A 19179-nucleotide genomic window follows, 5' to 3' on the forward strand; every position below is an offset into this window, starting at 1 on the left:
AAATTAATTAACAGCTGGACCCACTGCCACTGAACACCCCCGTGCCTCTGGACCTACCGGATTAGTCGCCAGACACCACCATGCCTTCAGACCTGCCTCCTGTCTCATCTGCTTTGTGTTCCCCACCCCGTCTGTGACTCCTGATTTCATCAATGGACCCTTGTATTTAATTATATTTCCGCTGGCTATTATAAAAGCAAAAGAAGAAGAAAAAAAACATTGTTGGGTTTAGACACTAAAACATTTAGGACACTAGATGTCAGTATAATACCTGTTTTATAATGTGAAGAAGAACTATTGGAAAATGACTCCTTTGTTATATTGCTCCTTGAAATTATATTGTTCCTTTAAAAGGATGGGATGGGTAAAAGAGCATCAATCTTTTGCATTCCCTTTCATAGAGGTTTTGCATTTCCTCACAAATACACTATATTGCCAAAAGTGTTCACTCACCCATCCAAATAACTGAATTCAGGTGTTCCAATCACTTCTTCTATGGCCACAGGTGTATAAAACCAGGCCCCCGGGCATGCAGACTGCTTCTACAAACATTTGTAAAATAATGGCTCACTCTCAGGAGCTCAGTGAATTCCAGTATGGTACCATGATAGGATGCCACCTGTGCAACAAGTCCAGTCGTGAAATTTCCTCACTACTAAATATTCCACAGTCAACTGTCAGTGGTATTATAACAAAGTTGAACCAATTGGGAACAACAGCAATTCAGCCACGATGTGGTAGGCCACGTAAAATGACTGAGCAGGGTCAGCGGATGCTGAGGCGCATGGTGCGCAGAGGTCGCCAATTTTCTGCAGTCAATCTCAACAGACCTCCAAACTTCAGATTAGCCCAAGAACAGTGGGTAGAGAGCATCATGGAATTGGTTTCCATAGCCGAGCAGCTGCATCCAAGTCTTGCGTCACCAAGCGCAATGCAACGCGTCGGATGCTGTGGTGTAAAGCACGCTGCCAATGGACTCTAGAGCAATGGAGACATGTTCTCTGGAGTGACGAATCACGCTTCTCCGTCTGGCAATCTGATGGACGAGTCTGGGTTTGGCGGTTGCCAGGAGGACGGTACTTGTCTGACCGCATTGTGCCAAGTGTATTATAGTGTATTTTTCTACAGACTTCAACTCTCATGATCCTCTGAACAGCTTCATTAGAGCCAGTCCCCCCCAATAAATATATTCACAAGTTTCCATTACATTACCTATTCCAACACTCCCTTTCCGTTTTATCAGGAACACCGATCACATAGGTAGGTAGGTCAGACATCTGTATATCTATAAACTCCCCTTTGTCAGTCAATGGAAAAGGCATTTACAATAACTGGAAAAGAGAGAAATTTAAACCTTTTAGCTTACCAGTTTTTATTTTAAAATGAGTCTACTTATTTTTTTAAAGTATATTGTCTTTATCCACAACTTGTTCAAAGTTCCCTAAAACCAGTATTTATTTGATTGTATATCATGTATATTTTTAGAGCTCTTTTATCCAACTATAATTAGGTTTAAGTTACTTTTAATTAATGGCGATTTTTTTTTTTTTTTTTTTTTTTTTTTTTTTTACAGAAACATTAAAATATAGATAAGGGAGACTTACTCTATTGGTCTCAACTGATTAAACTTAAAATCTTACCTTTAGTCAGGAATTAAATAAAACCATTCACTACATCCATAACACACACACACTGGTCTTATTCTTTATTCTACATATACAGACTGTGCCACATTCACCAGTAAAAACACTAAAAAAAAAAAAAAAAAACCAAACTGGCCCCTGGAAAGGGGCTCTGCACTCCCAGAGCAGCGGCCAGCAGCTGCAGTTCTTGGTGGATTGGGAGGGGTATGGATTGAAAGAGTGGAGATGGGTGCCTGTGTCACACATTCTGGATCTCACCCCCATGACCTCATGGCGTATCTCTCTCAGCCTGCTCCCCGCCTGTCAGGCAGGCCACATTCCCAGAGGTGGTATGATCCTTGGTGGGGGTGGGGGTCTGTCATAGTGCACTGGTCACCCAGCCAGAGGCAAACTCCCATTTTCTCTCACACACACACCGCACCCATCTCATTCCCAATCAGCTGAATATTGATCACTAATCACTTGCAACTGTTCCTTGTTTGTTTCACATTATATAGCCCACAGGCACCTACCTCCAGTGCTGCGTATTTCACGCGACTACAAGCAGTCTGTTCTCATTCAAGCTTGCGGCTACCGATTCCACGCTTCTAGTGACTACTGCTAGCACTTTTGCTTCTGCTTTCTTTTGTTTTATTTTGCACACTTGAAACTGCTGCGATCTTAAGTTTACCTTATAAGGACATAAAGAAAGAAACCCCTTCACAATACTCAAGTCTCACTCTGTCCCTGCCACCACCATTAACTAGCAGTTAACTAGCTCATCTAGTATGGGTGCCAGATGATCTCAAGATTTGTCCTCTGGGCCACGCTTTTAAAAATACTGATGAGCGCTAGTCAAAGCACAGCATAAGCGCATGCATTTTATATCTCAAATTGAGCTAATGGTTATTTCCACAGTCAACAACTATTACTGGGTTTTGTAGACGTATCTATATGCTATTCATAGAGGTTCCTAACCCAGGTCCTGAAGTACCTCAGCCCTGCACATGTTGTTGTTTTCTCTGCTTCCAACATACATGATCCAACTCATCAGCTAACAAGGCATTCCTGAGTTGAGTGTTACAAACAGGAAACCACTAAATACACCTGAAGATGGATAAGATGGTCCAAGGAAAATCCTTGATCATTCCATTCACTAAATCTGAAGCCAGTGTCCCACTCATCAAGATTGAGGTAGGCCTGGACACAGAGGAGAGCATCATCCTTGCTGATGGTCAAGGAAATGTGCTTGTCGATACTGCAGACACTGGTTGGTTGCACAGTACAAATCTGTTTACATAAACAACCCATTTTAAACTTTGCATGGTTATGGTCTAAACTGTGCCTTCCAGACACTGTGATAGCCTGAACAACAATTGTGGGAAATGTTATCTTATGTTTTGAGTTTGCATGGTTTTGGCAATGTTTTGACACTTGTGTATCAAAGTCAAATTTATTTACATCGCATTTTTTACATCACATGTTGTCACAAAGCAGCTTTATTGGTCCAGATTCCTGATGAGCAAGCCAAAGGTGACAGCAAGGTAATAATCCCTGTGTGGGATTAAGGAAGAAACCAAGACTCAGGAGGGAACCCATCCTCCATTGGGCAGCTCGGCTAGTTTTCAGTCCACACTTACATTATTTTTAGTAGTAAAGTAAAAATAGCCACTTCGATGTATATTTGGGAGCCTCAGTTACTCCAGTAGGTTGGGGCATGGGGGGTCTGATATGGCAGCAGCAGTACATCTACAGTTGGGACCGGAACATTTTCTTAGATGCTTTGTCTCAGATAAGCAGGTCTAGTCCAGTATTGGCATCATCTCTGCAGTAGCACAGCCTTTAGCCTAGATTTAAAATCGGAAGTGTGTCTGAGTCTCAGATTAAAGCTTGAAGACACCCATAACTGAGGGGCTTTATAGGAGAAGGCTCTCTCCCCAGCAGTAATCTTTCTCATTCTAGGAACGAAGAGAAATCCTGCATTTTAAGTGTAGTAGGTGAGGTGGATATATTATAATGTCATGCTCAAACTGTGTTTGCGAATTTGACATTTACACTCGAGTGGGATATTTACAAATGCAAAATGGTAACATGCGCAGTTTTTTTTTTCACCTTGTTTTTGTGCCTCTTAGTTTTGGCATGAAAGTGATGTCATACTACCAGCTGTGCTAGTGGAAATGAGACCAGCACCGGTCCATGAGGTGCTTCAAAAGGAAAGGCCTGGCTTTAAAATGGGTCCAATTTTCTATATATCTCTCACATTGTTTTCTGAACACCATTTAGACATCCAGTACTTAAGCGCAAAGAACCTGCTGTAGTTTTTGGTATGGGGCCAGAGCATATTACAGCATATGACCTTATCCCCACTAATTCACACCTCTTCAACATTATTCTTGGTAATCTCTGACTGTCTGAACCCAACATGAATGGTGGCGACGTGCGTAATAATCTTGGAAATTGTACGTTTAGCCAGCACCTTGATATTTGCCCTGATGTTGTTGTGTGGTCTAGCCCCTAGAATACATTTATCTGTGGCTACTGGTGTTTATACAGGGGTCGCTAGTCTCCTAAAAACAGAGCTCTCTTAACAAGCCGGTCAGCTGGTGTTTCGCTGAGTGATGTAAAACTGTTGGACACGAGAACCTGAAGGGAATGATGCTCAGCCCTGCAGCTCTTCTGACAGATAAATTCATCACTAATAACGGAGGAAGAGGAGGAAAAGTAGCCAAACATGCTACACTCGACACCAGCAAAAAAAGATGAGTCAGAAGCCATGGTGAAATGAATATACAAGCTATGGGGGCACTTATCTTCCGTTGGTTGTGTTGGAAAGTTTTTAATGATAGAATACTCTCTGATGTCTAGTAGAGGGTGCCGGTTTCGGAATCCTTCTGACTTATGTTCTTAATGCCTTTGAAATTATACTAATTTTACAGGTTCTCTGCCAGTTCCACTTACTTGAAGCAAAGTTCAAGGCAGATATTTGCTGTTAAAGACGTCCATGAGCAGATTGGGAGGAGAAATAAGAGGAAAATGGGGTAAATGGATCATTCTTGTGCTATTATTTCATAATGCACTTCAAATGACAGTAAATCATCTGCAGCATATCATGAGTTGATGTTTAGGTTGATAGGTTGGCAACCTATCACAATTGTATTTAATTCCTGATTACACCCATCTTAAGAATCATGTTTTCTGGATATGGACCATGAAGGAAAAATAAATTAATATGACGGGGAAAAATAACGGATAAATATAAATAGCATTTGCATCGTGTTCATCACACACAAACATGTTTTACTTAAGTCCCAAGACATTTCTCTTCCCTCTTACTCTACATGGCCAACTTCAAGCTACAAAGAAGATGAGGCAGGACTCAGTTCTTGTTGGCAGCATAGACTTTCCCAGCTGTTGCACAAAACTTAGAGAGAAAACCAGGCACAGTGCATCTATCATGAGGAAAGAGACTGAGGTGTTGAGAGCCTCATTCATGTGCCCTCTGTTCAGGAATGAGCTCCTACCACATCACGCTGAATTCACATTGAAGTATGTTGTTTAGGTTGCATTCTCCATTTGGCTGCAGGGAAATGTATTTTTATTATCATTGCAAAACATCCTGCCTAATGAACTTTGTTCCACTTACATATCAGTGTACATTTGAAATCAAGAAGCTCATAGGCACAAAAACAGTCATCAATTGGTCAAAGGGGATGTTAAATACCAGTTTGTAAAAAGGCTATATTTGATGTGACAGCTAGCATGGAATCTCCCATGTTGGCCAAATGCCGTTGAAGCCGCATAGTTTGCAAACAGTGCAGTGGCCACCAAAGTGGTAAAAAAAACAAAAACACTTCAGGATGATGGGCAGTTTAACCAGTGTGTATTAGAATACATTTGTCTGTGTTACTGGAATATTTTTGTCTAGGGAGGAGTGGAGATGTAAGGGGGAAGGTATGCAGAGAAGGAAGGTCTTGATCCCTTTGAGAGGAAACCAGACGTCAATAGCCTCTTACTAAGTGATTAAAACAGACTCAAGTCTGGGGGGGGGGTAGTTTTGTTTTGTTTTCTTATCTTTAGTGTGTGATCGGATTTTGCTCAGCACAACCTTTTGCCTTTGATCAAGCAAACCCGTCTACTTTTGTTGATTGACGGTGAAGTTTTATTGTGGGGAAAGCAAATAATCATTCCAGAATCATGAGCAAAAGTCAGAACAGCTTACAGAGCAAATGATACCAGGACCGCTGCGTCTGAAAGTCCTTCTCACAAAGGCCTCTGGCTCTAGGACAAAGCCAGCACTGGAAATCCATTCCAGCAGGCCAAGCAAAGCCAGATCTTTCTCCATCAGCCTACGTTCCTCTTGCAGGCTGAGCCTGCAATGTGACAGTAACCAGACTCTCCCAGTACCATCCAGACGGTTTGACATGGTTGAAAGCAACATTTTGTAAGGACAGACATTTCCCTTTTATGTAACCAGTTGGTATCAGTTTTTAATTTGACTGTTTATGCATCAAAATTTGGATCAGTTAACTCCTTCCTTTCCATCTGCTAAGTAGCCTGCTCCGACCTGGTTAGCTCCTCTACCACATGACTGTGATAATAATCTTTTACTTATTGGATTCCTTTTTTTACTTTGTTTTTGCTACAGCTTCAAATTAGTGAATTCTACACCTCTGGTCATTTATCAACAGTTCTCAAAATCCCTTATGCAATTTTTTATTCTTTCTTTACCTATGGTTATTCAATAAACATACTTAGTGGCAACACTAGTGATTTGAGTGTTATTTTAATTTTGGGTAGACAAGAAATAATCATGTTGTCAATCTTTTACGAGTTGAGATTTTATTGACCAAACCTTGAATTAAATAATAATTTAAATTAATAAAGTTTCCATGCTTATTAGGTGGTGCTGTAATTACTCTTCTCTATTTTGATGGTCAAACAATTGAGGTGTTCATATCACTTCACATAAAGTTAGAACAATTTGTGAAATGTAAGATCTGTAATGTCTTCTGGTGAAGATAACACGATCAGTCAAACACTGTTGGAACTGACTAGTGTGTCTGATATCAGTAAGGCTATAGATAGCTGGTAGGTCAAAGTAAAGTGACTTTCTGTCCTACTCCTGTGTGGGAGTAGAATGGATCAGAGCTGTTTTAACAGTGCCAAACACTGATGTCAACAAAAAACACCACCCATTTCTTGCTGATGGTTATGCAGCTGTTCCTGGTAGAAGGTCCTCCAGTTATCCTTGTACTGCAACCATCTTGTGCCAGAAGATTGGGAATGTCTTTCCCTAACAAATATATATATGAATGTACACATGTATGTATATGTGCACACATGTATACGTATGTATAAATAATAGATGGTGTACAAAGCCAAACAGCATTTATTCACATTGTTCTCAGGACATTGAATTTTTGACAGTTAAATGCAGTCCCTTTCACCTTCCAAGGGAATTTTCTATCATAGTAATCATTGCTGATGCAGACACAAAGGCAGCCCTAAATGTTCTCTACAGCGCTGTTAATGACTGGTAGTCTACCTGTTCTTAGGCAGTGTTTTTATTGTTGCTGGGGACTTTAACCAAGCAAACATGCAGAAAGTTTTGCCTCATTTCTACTAACATGGACTTTGTGACAAGGGGAGTCAATCTATGGATTATGTTTACACAAGCATCAAAGGAGCACTTAAAGTATCCCCTCACCCCCACCATGGCTCTTCTGACCACAGATCTGTGATGTTAACATCAGCATACAGATCTGTTCTCACAGGAACTAAACCTTCCATAAGAAGTGTAAGGATCTGGGTGGAGGGAGCCATGTCAGCTGCACCAACTGCACTGACTAGTCTGTATTCAAAGATGCTGCTACCACCAAAGATCAAATCACAGATGGCAATGAGTATGCTGAGGTGGAAATCAGCCTATGCATACCCCAAGCTACATCAATGGGAATTCATCTGAGATTGTAGAGAACACAAAGCTCATAGGGGTTTATATTATGGACCAACTGACTTGGTCTTTGCACACTTCCTCTCTGACTAAAAAGCTCACTAGTGCATGTATGTCTTGCGGCGGTTGGTGAGGACCCAGCTCAGACCTCCCATCCTCATTGCTTTCTATAGAGGCAAAATAGAGAGTGTTTTAATTAACAAAATCCCACTCTGGTATGTGAATTGCAACTCCTCTGTAAGAGTGGTGAGGGCAGCAGGAAATATCACTGGGGCCACACTCACATCTACTGAGGTTCCTAAAAACACCTCTTGCTGAAAACCAGGAAAATTGTTTTAGATCTTATATACTTATACATTTACTAATTTATCATTTATTATATATTTATTTTCTATTAGTTTTTTTAATGTATAATAATGGATCTTATTTTATCCTTGGTTGAGCTCAGTGCACATAATGTGGTTCTACTATGCACCTTTGTGTATGGCTGAAAAACAATAAAGTGAATCTTGAATCTTGGAAAAAGCATAATGTTCTTCATACTTGATTTAACATTAATTTCAACTTCTGCATAATAATTAAACATCATTCCTTAATAACTAAAGCAACGGTCCACACAATATCAAAACTGTAAGCAGTGCAAATTAGCAATGTCTTTATTAATGATAATTAATAAATAACAATTTAAGGTGGACATTAAATTGTCATTTTGTCAATGAATGTACCATTACCACTATTATAAGGTCACTGTATGATGTAGTGATAACTTGGTAGAGTGTTCTGTTCTAGAAATGTAATCTGGTTCTGAGGTGGTGATGCACAGACTTCAATATGATCAAGTTGCAGTAGGATGTTCATGGACAATTTACACACCTGAACTACTCTGGGCATTTCATGCCTGCACAATCCTGTGTAATTCAAGCTGTCTGATCAGACAAGTAAGGCTGGACACGTGATATCTTGACAGCTCATCTATAACTAGAGACTCCTAGTCTGTCATCTGTATGAGTCCAATCTTAATGGAATAATTAACCTGCTGATTGATTTCTGGCCATAGTGAAAATAAATACTCATATATAAAACGGGAGGATTATTACACAAGTTTCTCTTACCACAAAAGTAGTTGATCAGCGAAGACATGTCATTTCTTGGCCATAGACTCTCCACTGTATGGTTCTGTTGAAAAGAAATACCAATGTAACATCAGTAACCAAAGATGGTCATGGAAACACAAGAGGCCTAGGAAAGGATAAAAATAACAGCGCAACCCTCAGGTGGTGTGTTGAATGAGTCACAACACACGCCACCTGAGGAAGGCGTGGCAACAAATCAAAACACAGAGGCATTTGCAAAACAAAGGATAACATCAGTAAAGGCTATTACACTACCCCCCCACCAAACACCACGATGCTGGCATAGCAAGGGGATGGAGGAAGGGAATGTAGCACACACCACACAGAGGCCAGAGCACTGAGAACATTGCATCTCCTCGGAGCATGGTTGTACCCTCTTCCTACACGGGGCCCCATCTTATCGATGAAGTGCAGAGCTGGTGGCCTCTTTCACTAGAGGGGGCATGAAGACCACCCCCCTCTCACCAACGACGACCCCTCTCATTAACTGGGCACAGAGCTGATGCTCTTTTACGTCAACCTTCATCAGACAGGACATGAAGGTGTCATCCCTCCATGTCGATAAAACCACCTTTCATCAACTAGATGCTGAGCTTGTCCCCTCTTGCTTCAATGGAGCTCTGGTCACCCAGGTGAATGCCACCATTCTCACGGCTGTAAAACACACAAAACAAACATATGATATACCAACATGGGTGGCCACCAGACCAACATGCTGCCAGAAGGGCCCAGGGTCATTCTTTTGTGCTACATTTGTACTGGCTTGTCATTCTATTTTCACAAGAGTATATAATATATTTTTTTTAAATAACAGTTTTATTGTGAGCAATATTCCTCCCACAAAGCTGCTTGAAAATGCAGGACTCTGTGGGCGGTGCAATATGTTGGAATGGGCATCAGCTATAGGCTTGATCTCCTTCAGTAGTGAATGGGGATCAGTTATAGGCTTGACCTTCCTCAGTAGTGATGACCTGGCGGTTGATGTTAGATTATATTTGTATTTTTTATTTATTCATGTATCTAAAATAGTCTAAAATCATTTAAAGGATTATTACTCACAATTTATCAGTCATGACTTGGATGAATGCATGCAGACATTTCTTCAAGAATTTGCCTGTATCAGTGTTTCTTAACCCTGCTCACAGCTGTGAGGGGGCTCGTAGGTGTTCAGTTTCAAATATTCCCTGTCCTATCATGCCTGATTTCAGCTGCTGAAGGGCTTAAGCATCAGTTGATGACCATGTTCAGGTGTGTTGAGAGATGGAGTAATTAAACTGTGCAGGCAATGTGTCTTCGGGAGCACAGTAAAAATCAAACATGTATTTGCATATAGCAAAATCTGTATACCCTGTTCAATCCAACATTTAACCTGGAAAAATTCACCAGTGGTGAACCCACTGACACCCCTAAAGGAGGAAATGTACCAGTAGGATGAGTTTTGCTACTAAATCAAAATTCAAGCCATGCTGGTATTTCACAGCACACATGTCCATTATAAACACAACTGAGTGTTGTATTGACCTTGAAACCAGAGACAGTGGAACTTCATAACACCTCCTCCCTTGTGACTGTGAGGCTATGTGACAACCATACACACTCACTCACCTCATACAGTCAACAGATTACATCAACAGAATTTGCTTAGGGTACTCAAAATTAAATTGCAGTCTGATTCATCAAAGCCATGAATTACAGGACTGTTATCATGTATGCTGAAATAGGTTGTTTTGTCACCTGTGTGTGTGGATGGATCTTGGTTTGTTCAACTATAGCAATAGAACAATGGACATACTCTTCAGTGGCAAGGACGGTCATCACCACTGCCCACTTCTTTTCCAACCTCTGGCAAGACTGCACCTCTGATTCTACTGGGAAGACTGACTGCAAGGAGTTTCCATCATTGCTTGATTTGCAGAGTAAGCCCATGTAACTTATAATCATTGTATTCTGATAAAAAATAAACGTTTCTACATGATGATGGATAAACCACTGGATCCCGATAATTTCAGTACAGCGTAAAGTGCCCCATGAACTACTGCTAACTTTGGTAACTGTTGTCCAAAACAGGGCTTTAAAATGTTTTTTAAACAATCCAAGGAAACTTTTCAAAATCGGCAAACAGAACAGGCAACGAATAGAATAGTTGTCGGTAGTGCAGTGGACAGACAAAATAATCTGTATAAAAACAATACTGATATGGCGATTTTAATACTTTTAATGAATTGTCAGTTACAGTTGGTAAATTTTGGGGCACCACCCTAATTAACAGGGAAATTTCTATTAATTTGAATTAATTTATTAATAACTTCAGTCTCAACTCAAGAAAGTTGCCAATGCGATATGTGATTATTTCTCGTCTACCAAATATTATAATATCACTCTTGGCTCACAGACATAATAACCAAGGTATGTTTATTGAATAAGCATAGGCATGAAAAACATGCAAAACAATCACTGACTAAGATTCTATTAATGACCAGGAGTGTCTAGTTCACTAGGATCACTAGGATAACAAGCCTAAGAATAACAATGTAAGCAAGCTAAATTTAGCACAAACAATTAGCAGTGGATACATGTAGCTAGCTAAGCTATTAAAGAAAAGAGTAGAGAAACAAATTTTAAAAAGGTTATTTTAAGCAACCTATGGGACTAACCAACCAGGTAATCTACTTATCGATCAACAGGACCAACAAAGGACACTTATTAACAAACAAATTTGTAATGAAAATTTGTAATTGAAAGGATCAAAAGAAGAATTAAAAGCTTAGTGGTTAAGGTACATGATTTGAAATTGGAAGGTTGCTGGTTCAAGCCCCACCACTGCCAAGTTGCCATTGTTGGACCTCTGATCAAGGTCCTTAACGCTCAATTACTTAAGTTGTACTCAGTCATAAATGTAAGTTGCTTTGGATAAAAGCATCAGGTAAATGTAAAATTAAAGTATGGTGAGCAAACTAAGGTAGCCTGGATTCAAGTTTCTGTAGCAGTATAGGGAGAGGTTATTGATTTGGTTTCAGAAAATGAAAAATAAGAGCCTTTAACCTGGCATAAGGTCTGTGTAGGTTGCCTTTGTTCAAGTAAGCAAGTAAGTTTGCTTATTAACACTGTGAGGGTGTAGTGTGAGTGCAGGTGGGGGTGTGAGTGTGGGTTGGGGGCTCTGTGGATCCGTACCAAATATTAAGGGTTCTATGCCTGCATTACTCTTCAATAGTAGACTAACTGTATCTAAAGATATAATGTAAAATGCCCACATACCTGGTTGTGAGAAATCCTACCCACACCATATATAATCGCACCAAGAAAACAACAGTTTAACACAGTTTTAATCTTCTCATTTAATAAGTTTAAATGTTCTCATTTTTCTAGAATACAACTGTATTTTAAGAAAAACAATTCATACCAAAAAAAGCATGTAACATTTTTTTCAGTAGTGTAAGCAACTTTTTTTATTCTATTTCTACGATTCATGTTCACATTGACATGTACCCATTCAAGAATTTTTCAAGAATTTTCTTTTAATAGTGCACCCATGACCCTTGAAAAAGTGGACACTTTTTGCGATAAACTCAATTGTGTGGCAGTTTTTCTGGCATGTGGCTTTTTTATATTAGATTTTGTATCACATTGTCAGTTTTATTTTATTTTTATTTTTTTTTACAACAGTAGTTTGAACTACTTTAAGCAGTTTTACTTAACCAAACAAAATAGGGTAGGGTAGCTTTTCTGTAGTTCTACTTCTGGTGTGAATTGGTAGCTTGCAAAGCTATGCTTTCAAAGTAGCTTCCCCAATACTGGCATCTATCAACCAGATTTGGGTTTTAAAAAATCAATATGTTAAATAAACATACCATATCAGCTCTGAAGATGCCTGATGAACTTTGTGCGGGTTCTTTCTCCATGTCAGCTGCAGGCTCCTGCTCCTAGAACATAAGGATTTTCTCCTGATTCATGCTGTTGGCTGTTATGACTAAGAGAGAACCCCCAGTGGCAGATGGTGCGGTTGTCTTTCACACATTCCAACCATTGGTAGTCATTTTCCCCTTCCTTGTGGGCTGACACAGCTGAGAGGATTGCTCCCGATGTGACAGATGTAAGAGACATGATGTTGCATGGGCCCACCGCTAAAGCATGCCGTGCTAGCTGGGGCAGCCTCTGCATGCATAATGAGCTGCAATATTATGTGTGAGATGAGCTGGTGACTGGGCAGCATATATGGCAACTGCTGGTTCTGTGCATCTGGAGGAAGAGTGTGCTGGGCACAGTGCATTTGCCACGTGGCATGAAACATTTCAGCATTTGAGGCAGAGGTTCTATTGGCCAGGTTGTCATGCAGATGTGGAGCTACACATGTACTGAGACTGCCATAGCAGAAGCACACTCTTTTTTTCTCGTCCCTTTGCCCTGGTGCGTCAATGGAAAGAATAACCACGGATGTCCTGGGGCTCTTTCCCTCAAGTAATGCTGGAAACAGCTATGTCCTCGTGGTTATGGACTATTTCAAGTGACCTAAAGCATACATGGTCCTGGACCAGAATGTGGTCAGCAGAGCAGATCATTAAGGAGTTATTCCACAAGTTTTGGGTGCCAGAGGAATTGTACAGTGACCACTGGAGCAACCTCAAGATGGCAGTTATTTCCGTTGCCCTCGTCGGCTGCATGTTTACACTCAAACACACCAAACAGACAACAGCTGATGAATGATACACATGTACGTTATGCTCCTGTGCAAAAGAAAATAACTCAAAAGTTGTCTATATGTGTGTGTTATCTTGTTTCAAGTCAAATTTAGACTGAACAGCAAAACAGAAAAATCCCAACTCACAGCCAAATGCCCATTTTCTGATTCAGCATGAGCAATTGGCCAAAAAGCACTGACAAGAAGCAACTAGAGCCAATGATGCAGAACACACCACATTGAGTACAGGCGACAGATGGTCACTGATGGTCACCAATAATATGCATCATTCAGCTAATACTTTTCATCACCCACAATATACGCACTGATCCAAGCAATGGCCAATGGCTCATTACACTTCGGATGTTACAATCCCCTATCTCTGGTTATACAAAGGAGTTTATTAGTCGAACGACACTTCTGAGCATGGAATTAAACATGTACTACTTTGCCTGTTCCAAAGATTAACTGCTCCTGAGAATTGTTCCCACATAACCCGTAAACCTGGCACTTCTGAAGTCCCAATCCATAACTAATTAGGGCTCACTTATTACTGACATAACCGTCAAAAAAAAAAAAATGTAAAAAAATTCTTCTACTCATCGAAACCTTGCAACAGCGAGGAGACTCTACAGTTTAAATATGTTAACTCCTTCTTGCTATAATGTGTTTAAGAAGGAAAGGTGGCAGTCTGGCAATAGTCCATCACTCTACTTTCAAAGTCAAAACACTCAAATTCCATGATGTTACGTCATTTGAATATATGGCTTTGAAGGTTGTCTGCTCCTTAATTACTGTTGTTAATACATCATACCCCAAAATTGCTGCCAATTTTCTTTCAGACCTGGCTCACCCTTGCCTCTCCTCTGAGCTCTGCCATGCCATGCTCTGCTACTAGTTTAGATTAGATTAACTTTAATATCCCCAAGGGGCAATTTGGTTTGCAATTGGCCGTCAACAACAACAAAAAACCCTCACATATCAATAAAACTAAATACATATAACTTGTACAATAGATATATTAGCATTGGAAGAGGATGTAAAAAAAGTCCTTAAGTCCTTAGCCAATGGATCTACAACTTGTTTAAAAGCCCAGTGGCTGATGGAACAAATGACCTCAAATATCTATTTGATTTGGCCAGTGTACCTCTACTCTTTGTGAAAGGCACTATATAAATAAATTATTATTATTATTATTATTATTATTAAGAAAAATGTGAAATTCCTCACATGCCCATGCTATGGCTAGTGCTTCTGTCTGGAAATAATTTTTCAACATATACCCGGTTACCATAATGCACTGTTCTGAATGACCTCTCACTCTGCTTATGTCTCTTGATGTCTCATGATGGCAGGCATACCGGACTGGCATCCACAATGATGTGTGCTGATTGATGGAAACAGGCTATTGTTTGTAAACTGCACAAGGCACATCCCCAATACCACTCACTTGCTTTTTTTTATTGAGATGTTGCATTGTTCCTAAGCTCAGGGTGAAGTATGAACAATAGTAGACGAGGCCCAAGACGATCCTTAACTCTGCAGCTTTCTGGGGCTGGTGTGTATTCTTGATTGCCTGCTGTCGCAACTGACCCTTCCATACCATCCTGTCGTCATGGTTACTTGTATCTTTATTTTGCTTTACTTCCTTGTTTTGTTTGTTTTTTAGTTTTTTTCGCCTCCCCTTAGTTCTCATTAGCCCTCATTAGTCTCTCTCTCGCTCTCTCTGTGTGTGTGTGTGTGTGTGTGTGTGTGTGTGTGTATATATATATATATATATACACACACACACAAACATCCTGTGTGGCTGGTCATTGTTATCCTAGCATCTATCATTCTTGTTTCATTTTGAGTGGTACAAGCCTCTGATTATTTTAGTCATGTTTTGTTGTAGCCTGCTTCCCTTTTTTTTTGGTTCCTTTTTATTTACTGTTTTACCCATACTCACTATGTTGTCTCTTTGACCCTGGACTGTTATTATTACTTCATTTCTGGATTTACCTTTGAAAAATCTCGCTCTTCTCAGCAAATGCGTCTGCCTTGTGATTGCTCCTTGTTACACCTGCACTTTAAATTCTGCTGCTCCAATAGTACGTTTTGACAGAACATTCCCTTTCAGACATCCTGAAGGCACACTTTCCCACTTTATTATCAGATGTTTCTCCTGTAATCTCTACAGCACTTGGTGGATTCATCATGCTCTGCCATGTCCCATCCAAACATTACAGAAGACCACTCAGTACCAGAAAAACCAGGGGCAACACTTTGCAAAAGGTTAAGATAACAAGAGTGTTTGTTTTTATAGGGTATTGGAAAGGAACCAAAGGTGAACATAATCAGAATTCAGGCGATGATTACCCACGGAAGGTTTACTGACAGGCCAATGGCATATGATGGTTTGCCTTGGTGTTCTGGGAGTTGGAGTTTGTATCTATAGTTTCATCTGGAGTCTTCAGTCAGCATGAACATAATATACTCTTGTTGACAAGAACCTTATATATAAAAAGAAATCGGTGTTTTACAGATAGAGAGAACCATCTCACACTCCCTAATCTAAAATATAGTGATGTGGTGGGAATTTTTGCTTAATTGTGCAAGTCTGTGGACAAGATAAACAGCATAAACCATCCTGTAACCCAGATTCATTAGAAACTGTATTTAGGTTCATTCATGTAATAAAAATGTTGTTACTCATTTCCATTGTTAGTATAAGTAGAGATTGTGACTTCAAGATTACCTTTTTATTACATATGTTTTCATGCATATTTGTGTTGTCTGCTCTTAAACAGTGTACATCCATTTGTGTCGAGCTCTAATCATAACCTCCATAATCCTGGGATTGTTTGGAGACATTCTGGCCTTAGTAGGAATGAAGTGTACCAAACTTGGAGGGTCTGAAATGATGAATGCAAGAATTACTTTCACTGCAGGGATGATTTATTTTGCATCAGGTAAATAACTGACTTTAGATTTAGGAAATTCTGTGTGAGAATCTTATAGTGTTTATGATTGTAATTTTTTTGCACCATAGGTTTTTGTGCTATGTTCGCTTTCAGCTGGTATGGAAATAAGGTTATTTCAGGGTTCCTGGATCCCAACCATCGAACACTAAAGTAAGAAAGAAAGAAAAATGTGTGTGTGTGTGTGTATGTATATATATGTAATATATATATATATATATATATAGTTTAGTGTGGTAAGAGCATTAAGAAAGTCAACAGACATTTATTAAATGCTTATTGTGATAATAAAAAATGTAACCAAGTATACATACAACTGTTATTATATACTTTGATCTGTGTATCTGTGGTGACATTATCAAAGTGAGTACTGAAATGTAACTTCACCTGAGCATAACCAAGTCTTGCTCACTTCGGTCTTAATATGACAAACCAGATAATAATTAACTTTTAAAAAATTTGAGACAAGTGCCAAAAACGAGCCCTAACTAAAAAAAAACAAACAAAAAAAACCTGTCGGTTATAACGTGCGTTCTGTTTTGACAGGTATGAAATAGGATCAGCGTTATTTATTGGTTGGGGTGGCTCTGCACTTCTCATAGTTGGAGGATTCCTATACAGCATTTTTGCAGGAATGGAGGGCTGCCAGTCAAGGTATAACTCTTGACACTGTATACAGATGCATGCTGCGTGGTTCAATATCAATCTCAATATCAATTTCTGGTCTTAGGTTTACCACATTTTAGTCCTAAGTTCAAAGCTTATATATATATATATACACCATACATACATACATTATGCCTAATAAACACATTAATATAAAGTAATATAGTTCATATATGGCAGATACAAAATTCTGACTGTTTTGTTATTCAGCCCAAAGGGACTAGTGTCCTCTGCATATGAAGTTCCGTCTTCTGATACGCTGGAACCAAGCAAACAAGCACTCACACTTCCACCATCTCTTCTGACTGACATGGAAAGAAGAAAGTCTAAGCACTTCAGCCAAGCCTATCAGAAGGATGAATATGTTTAACTTATTCCTTTATTATTTATCTTTTCATATTTTCTGACTGGAATTGGAGGCGGGCACTCTATCTCCGATGGAAATCTCATAGAAAAAGTGTGGGTTGGCACATACAAACTTGTATTTAATTAGATTTTACCTTTTTGAACTGTAAATTTAAAAATAACAATAAAGGCATAATTTCTAATGACAGTTGTTAGTCATTTTTTATCTTTTTATGCATTTCAACCCTCTTAGCCTTAACCTGAACAACACTTTAAATAATTGGATTAGCTGCACCAGAAATAATCCTACATAACCACACCCCCCCACCCCGTGCTAGTGGAATGTATTTTCCATGTTTGTGTTCATTCAAGAACCTGTCACTTTATGTTCAGCCGCATTATTTACTATTATCTTCTATTGTATTTTCTTATAAGCTTGTGCTTTGTGATGTTTAATTGCTCAATGATCTTTTTAAACAAATCTATGTCAGAGGTAAGATTGTCATCTTACTGTTACTGTGATGTAGAAAGCCTGGCAGCTTTTTATGAAGGAGTCTAGTTTGTATCCACAGTTTATATTAGAAAAAGTGGATAGTAAATTGTTTCATTCATCCCATGATCTTCTAACGTTCTGAGAGTGTAGATCAGTTCTTTTTCTTAACTTAATTTCTTAACTTCAGTGTTGCCATAGAAACAATGGACAATGCAAGCAGATAAGTCATTAATGCAGTGAATGAGGAGCAATGGGTGATAGCAACTGATCTAATTATTTTAGTGACTGTGTGACTAAATTTACATGTAGCGCATCTAAAGTGGTTGCAGGCTACAGTACCATATAAATGACCATTCTGATGATAATTGCGGTACTGTATTGCTATGTGTAAACATTTTTCTAATAGAAACTGGTTTGTCCTCCTAGAAATTCCTTGAACAGCTGATGAAGGACCTCTCACTGAAACATTCCTGCTTTTCTGGAAACTCTGTACTACACTATTTGTATACAAGTTATATATAATTAATAACTTAAGTAGAAGCAAGGTAGTAGCAGCAAGTTACTCATTTATATTACTGGGCCATCGCATCCAGATTCAATTTCTGTTATTTCTCTGGATTTTTAAAAATGTGTGTATACTATAATTTATAATTAGAAAAATGAAATAAATTAAATACGTTAATAAAGCAAACTGATTATTTTCAAACGGATATACATATGATACATTTAGAGCCAGCACAGCCCCAGTTCTAGACTGCTTGGGGAAAACCTTAGATGCTGTAGGATGCTCTGATTAGGGGCAGCATTAAAATAAGCAAAATGAGATTTATTTCAGGCTTACGGTTTAATGTGTTTTCATTTACTCAGAAAGCATCACTTTTCACATTTTGGCTTTATTCTGACACTTCTACCCCCTCCTAGTGTAAAAATATTGTGGAAATATTTGAGTTTTATCGAATTTCAGGCGATTTATTTTTTTTTTTCAATACAGTTCATGAAAACTTGGTGGATGAAGAGTCTGATAATGTTGATGGCAGAGTTAATGATGCGGCTTAAATTGAAATGTGAGGTAAAGAAATAAAATATGTGCAGGTGTTTTCAAATGCATAAACATAAGACTTAAATGTGCTGTGTGGCTAAACGTGTGCATTGGAAAAGCTTTCAAAACTGACTGCAATGCAAGGAATTGAGTTTCCAGAGAAACAGGATGTTTTGGACAGAGGTCCTTCATCAGCTATGCAAGCAACATATACTGCAGTTTAGGCATGGACAGTGTTATGTCCTGTGTTCCAAGTGTGTGTGGTTTGTGAGTTTTGTGTGCCTACTGCAGCC

At 39.1% G+C, this 19179-nt stretch overlaps 1 protein-coding gene across 1 annotated transcript; it reads left to right on the forward strand.

Annotated features, from left to right (window-relative positions):
* The first annotated feature begins 10392 nt into the window (after positions 1–10392).
* LOC113585661 (claudin-10) lies at positions 10393–17379 on the forward strand. The gene is made up of 5 exons (XM_027023292.2): positions 10393–10624; positions 16173–16334; positions 16415–16496; positions 16890–16997; positions 17220–17379. Exons 1-5 carry the CDS (start codon positions 10393–10395, stop codon positions 17377–17379), a joined length of 744 nt encoding a protein of 247 aa, XP_026879093.2.
* Positions 17380–19179: the final 1800 nt, after the last annotated feature.

The sequence above is a fragment of the Electrophorus electricus genome, chromosome 25 (genome assembly GCF_013358815.1).
Source record: "Electrophorus electricus isolate fEleEle1 chromosome 25, fEleEle1.pri, whole genome shotgun sequence".
Lineage (NCBI taxonomy): Eukaryota > Metazoa > Chordata > Actinopteri > Gymnotiformes > Gymnotidae > Electrophorus > Electrophorus electricus.

What these genes read in the sequence shown, in the direction of transcription:
- LOC113585661 (XM_027023292.2), top strand. Translation starts at nt 10,393, where the DNA reads ATGAATTACAGGACTGTTATCATGTATGCTGAAATAGGTTGTTTTGTC. An exon ending in GATGATTTATTTTGCATCAG is followed by an intron (nt 16,335 to 16,414) that starts GTAAATAACTGA and finishes TTTGCACCATAG; the next exon opens with GTTTTTGTGCTATGTTCGCT. An exon ending in ATGGAGGGCTGCCAGTCAAG is followed by an intron (nt 16,998 to 17,219) that starts GTATAACTCTTG and finishes TTTGTTATTCAG; the next exon opens with CCCAAAGGGACTAGTGTCCT.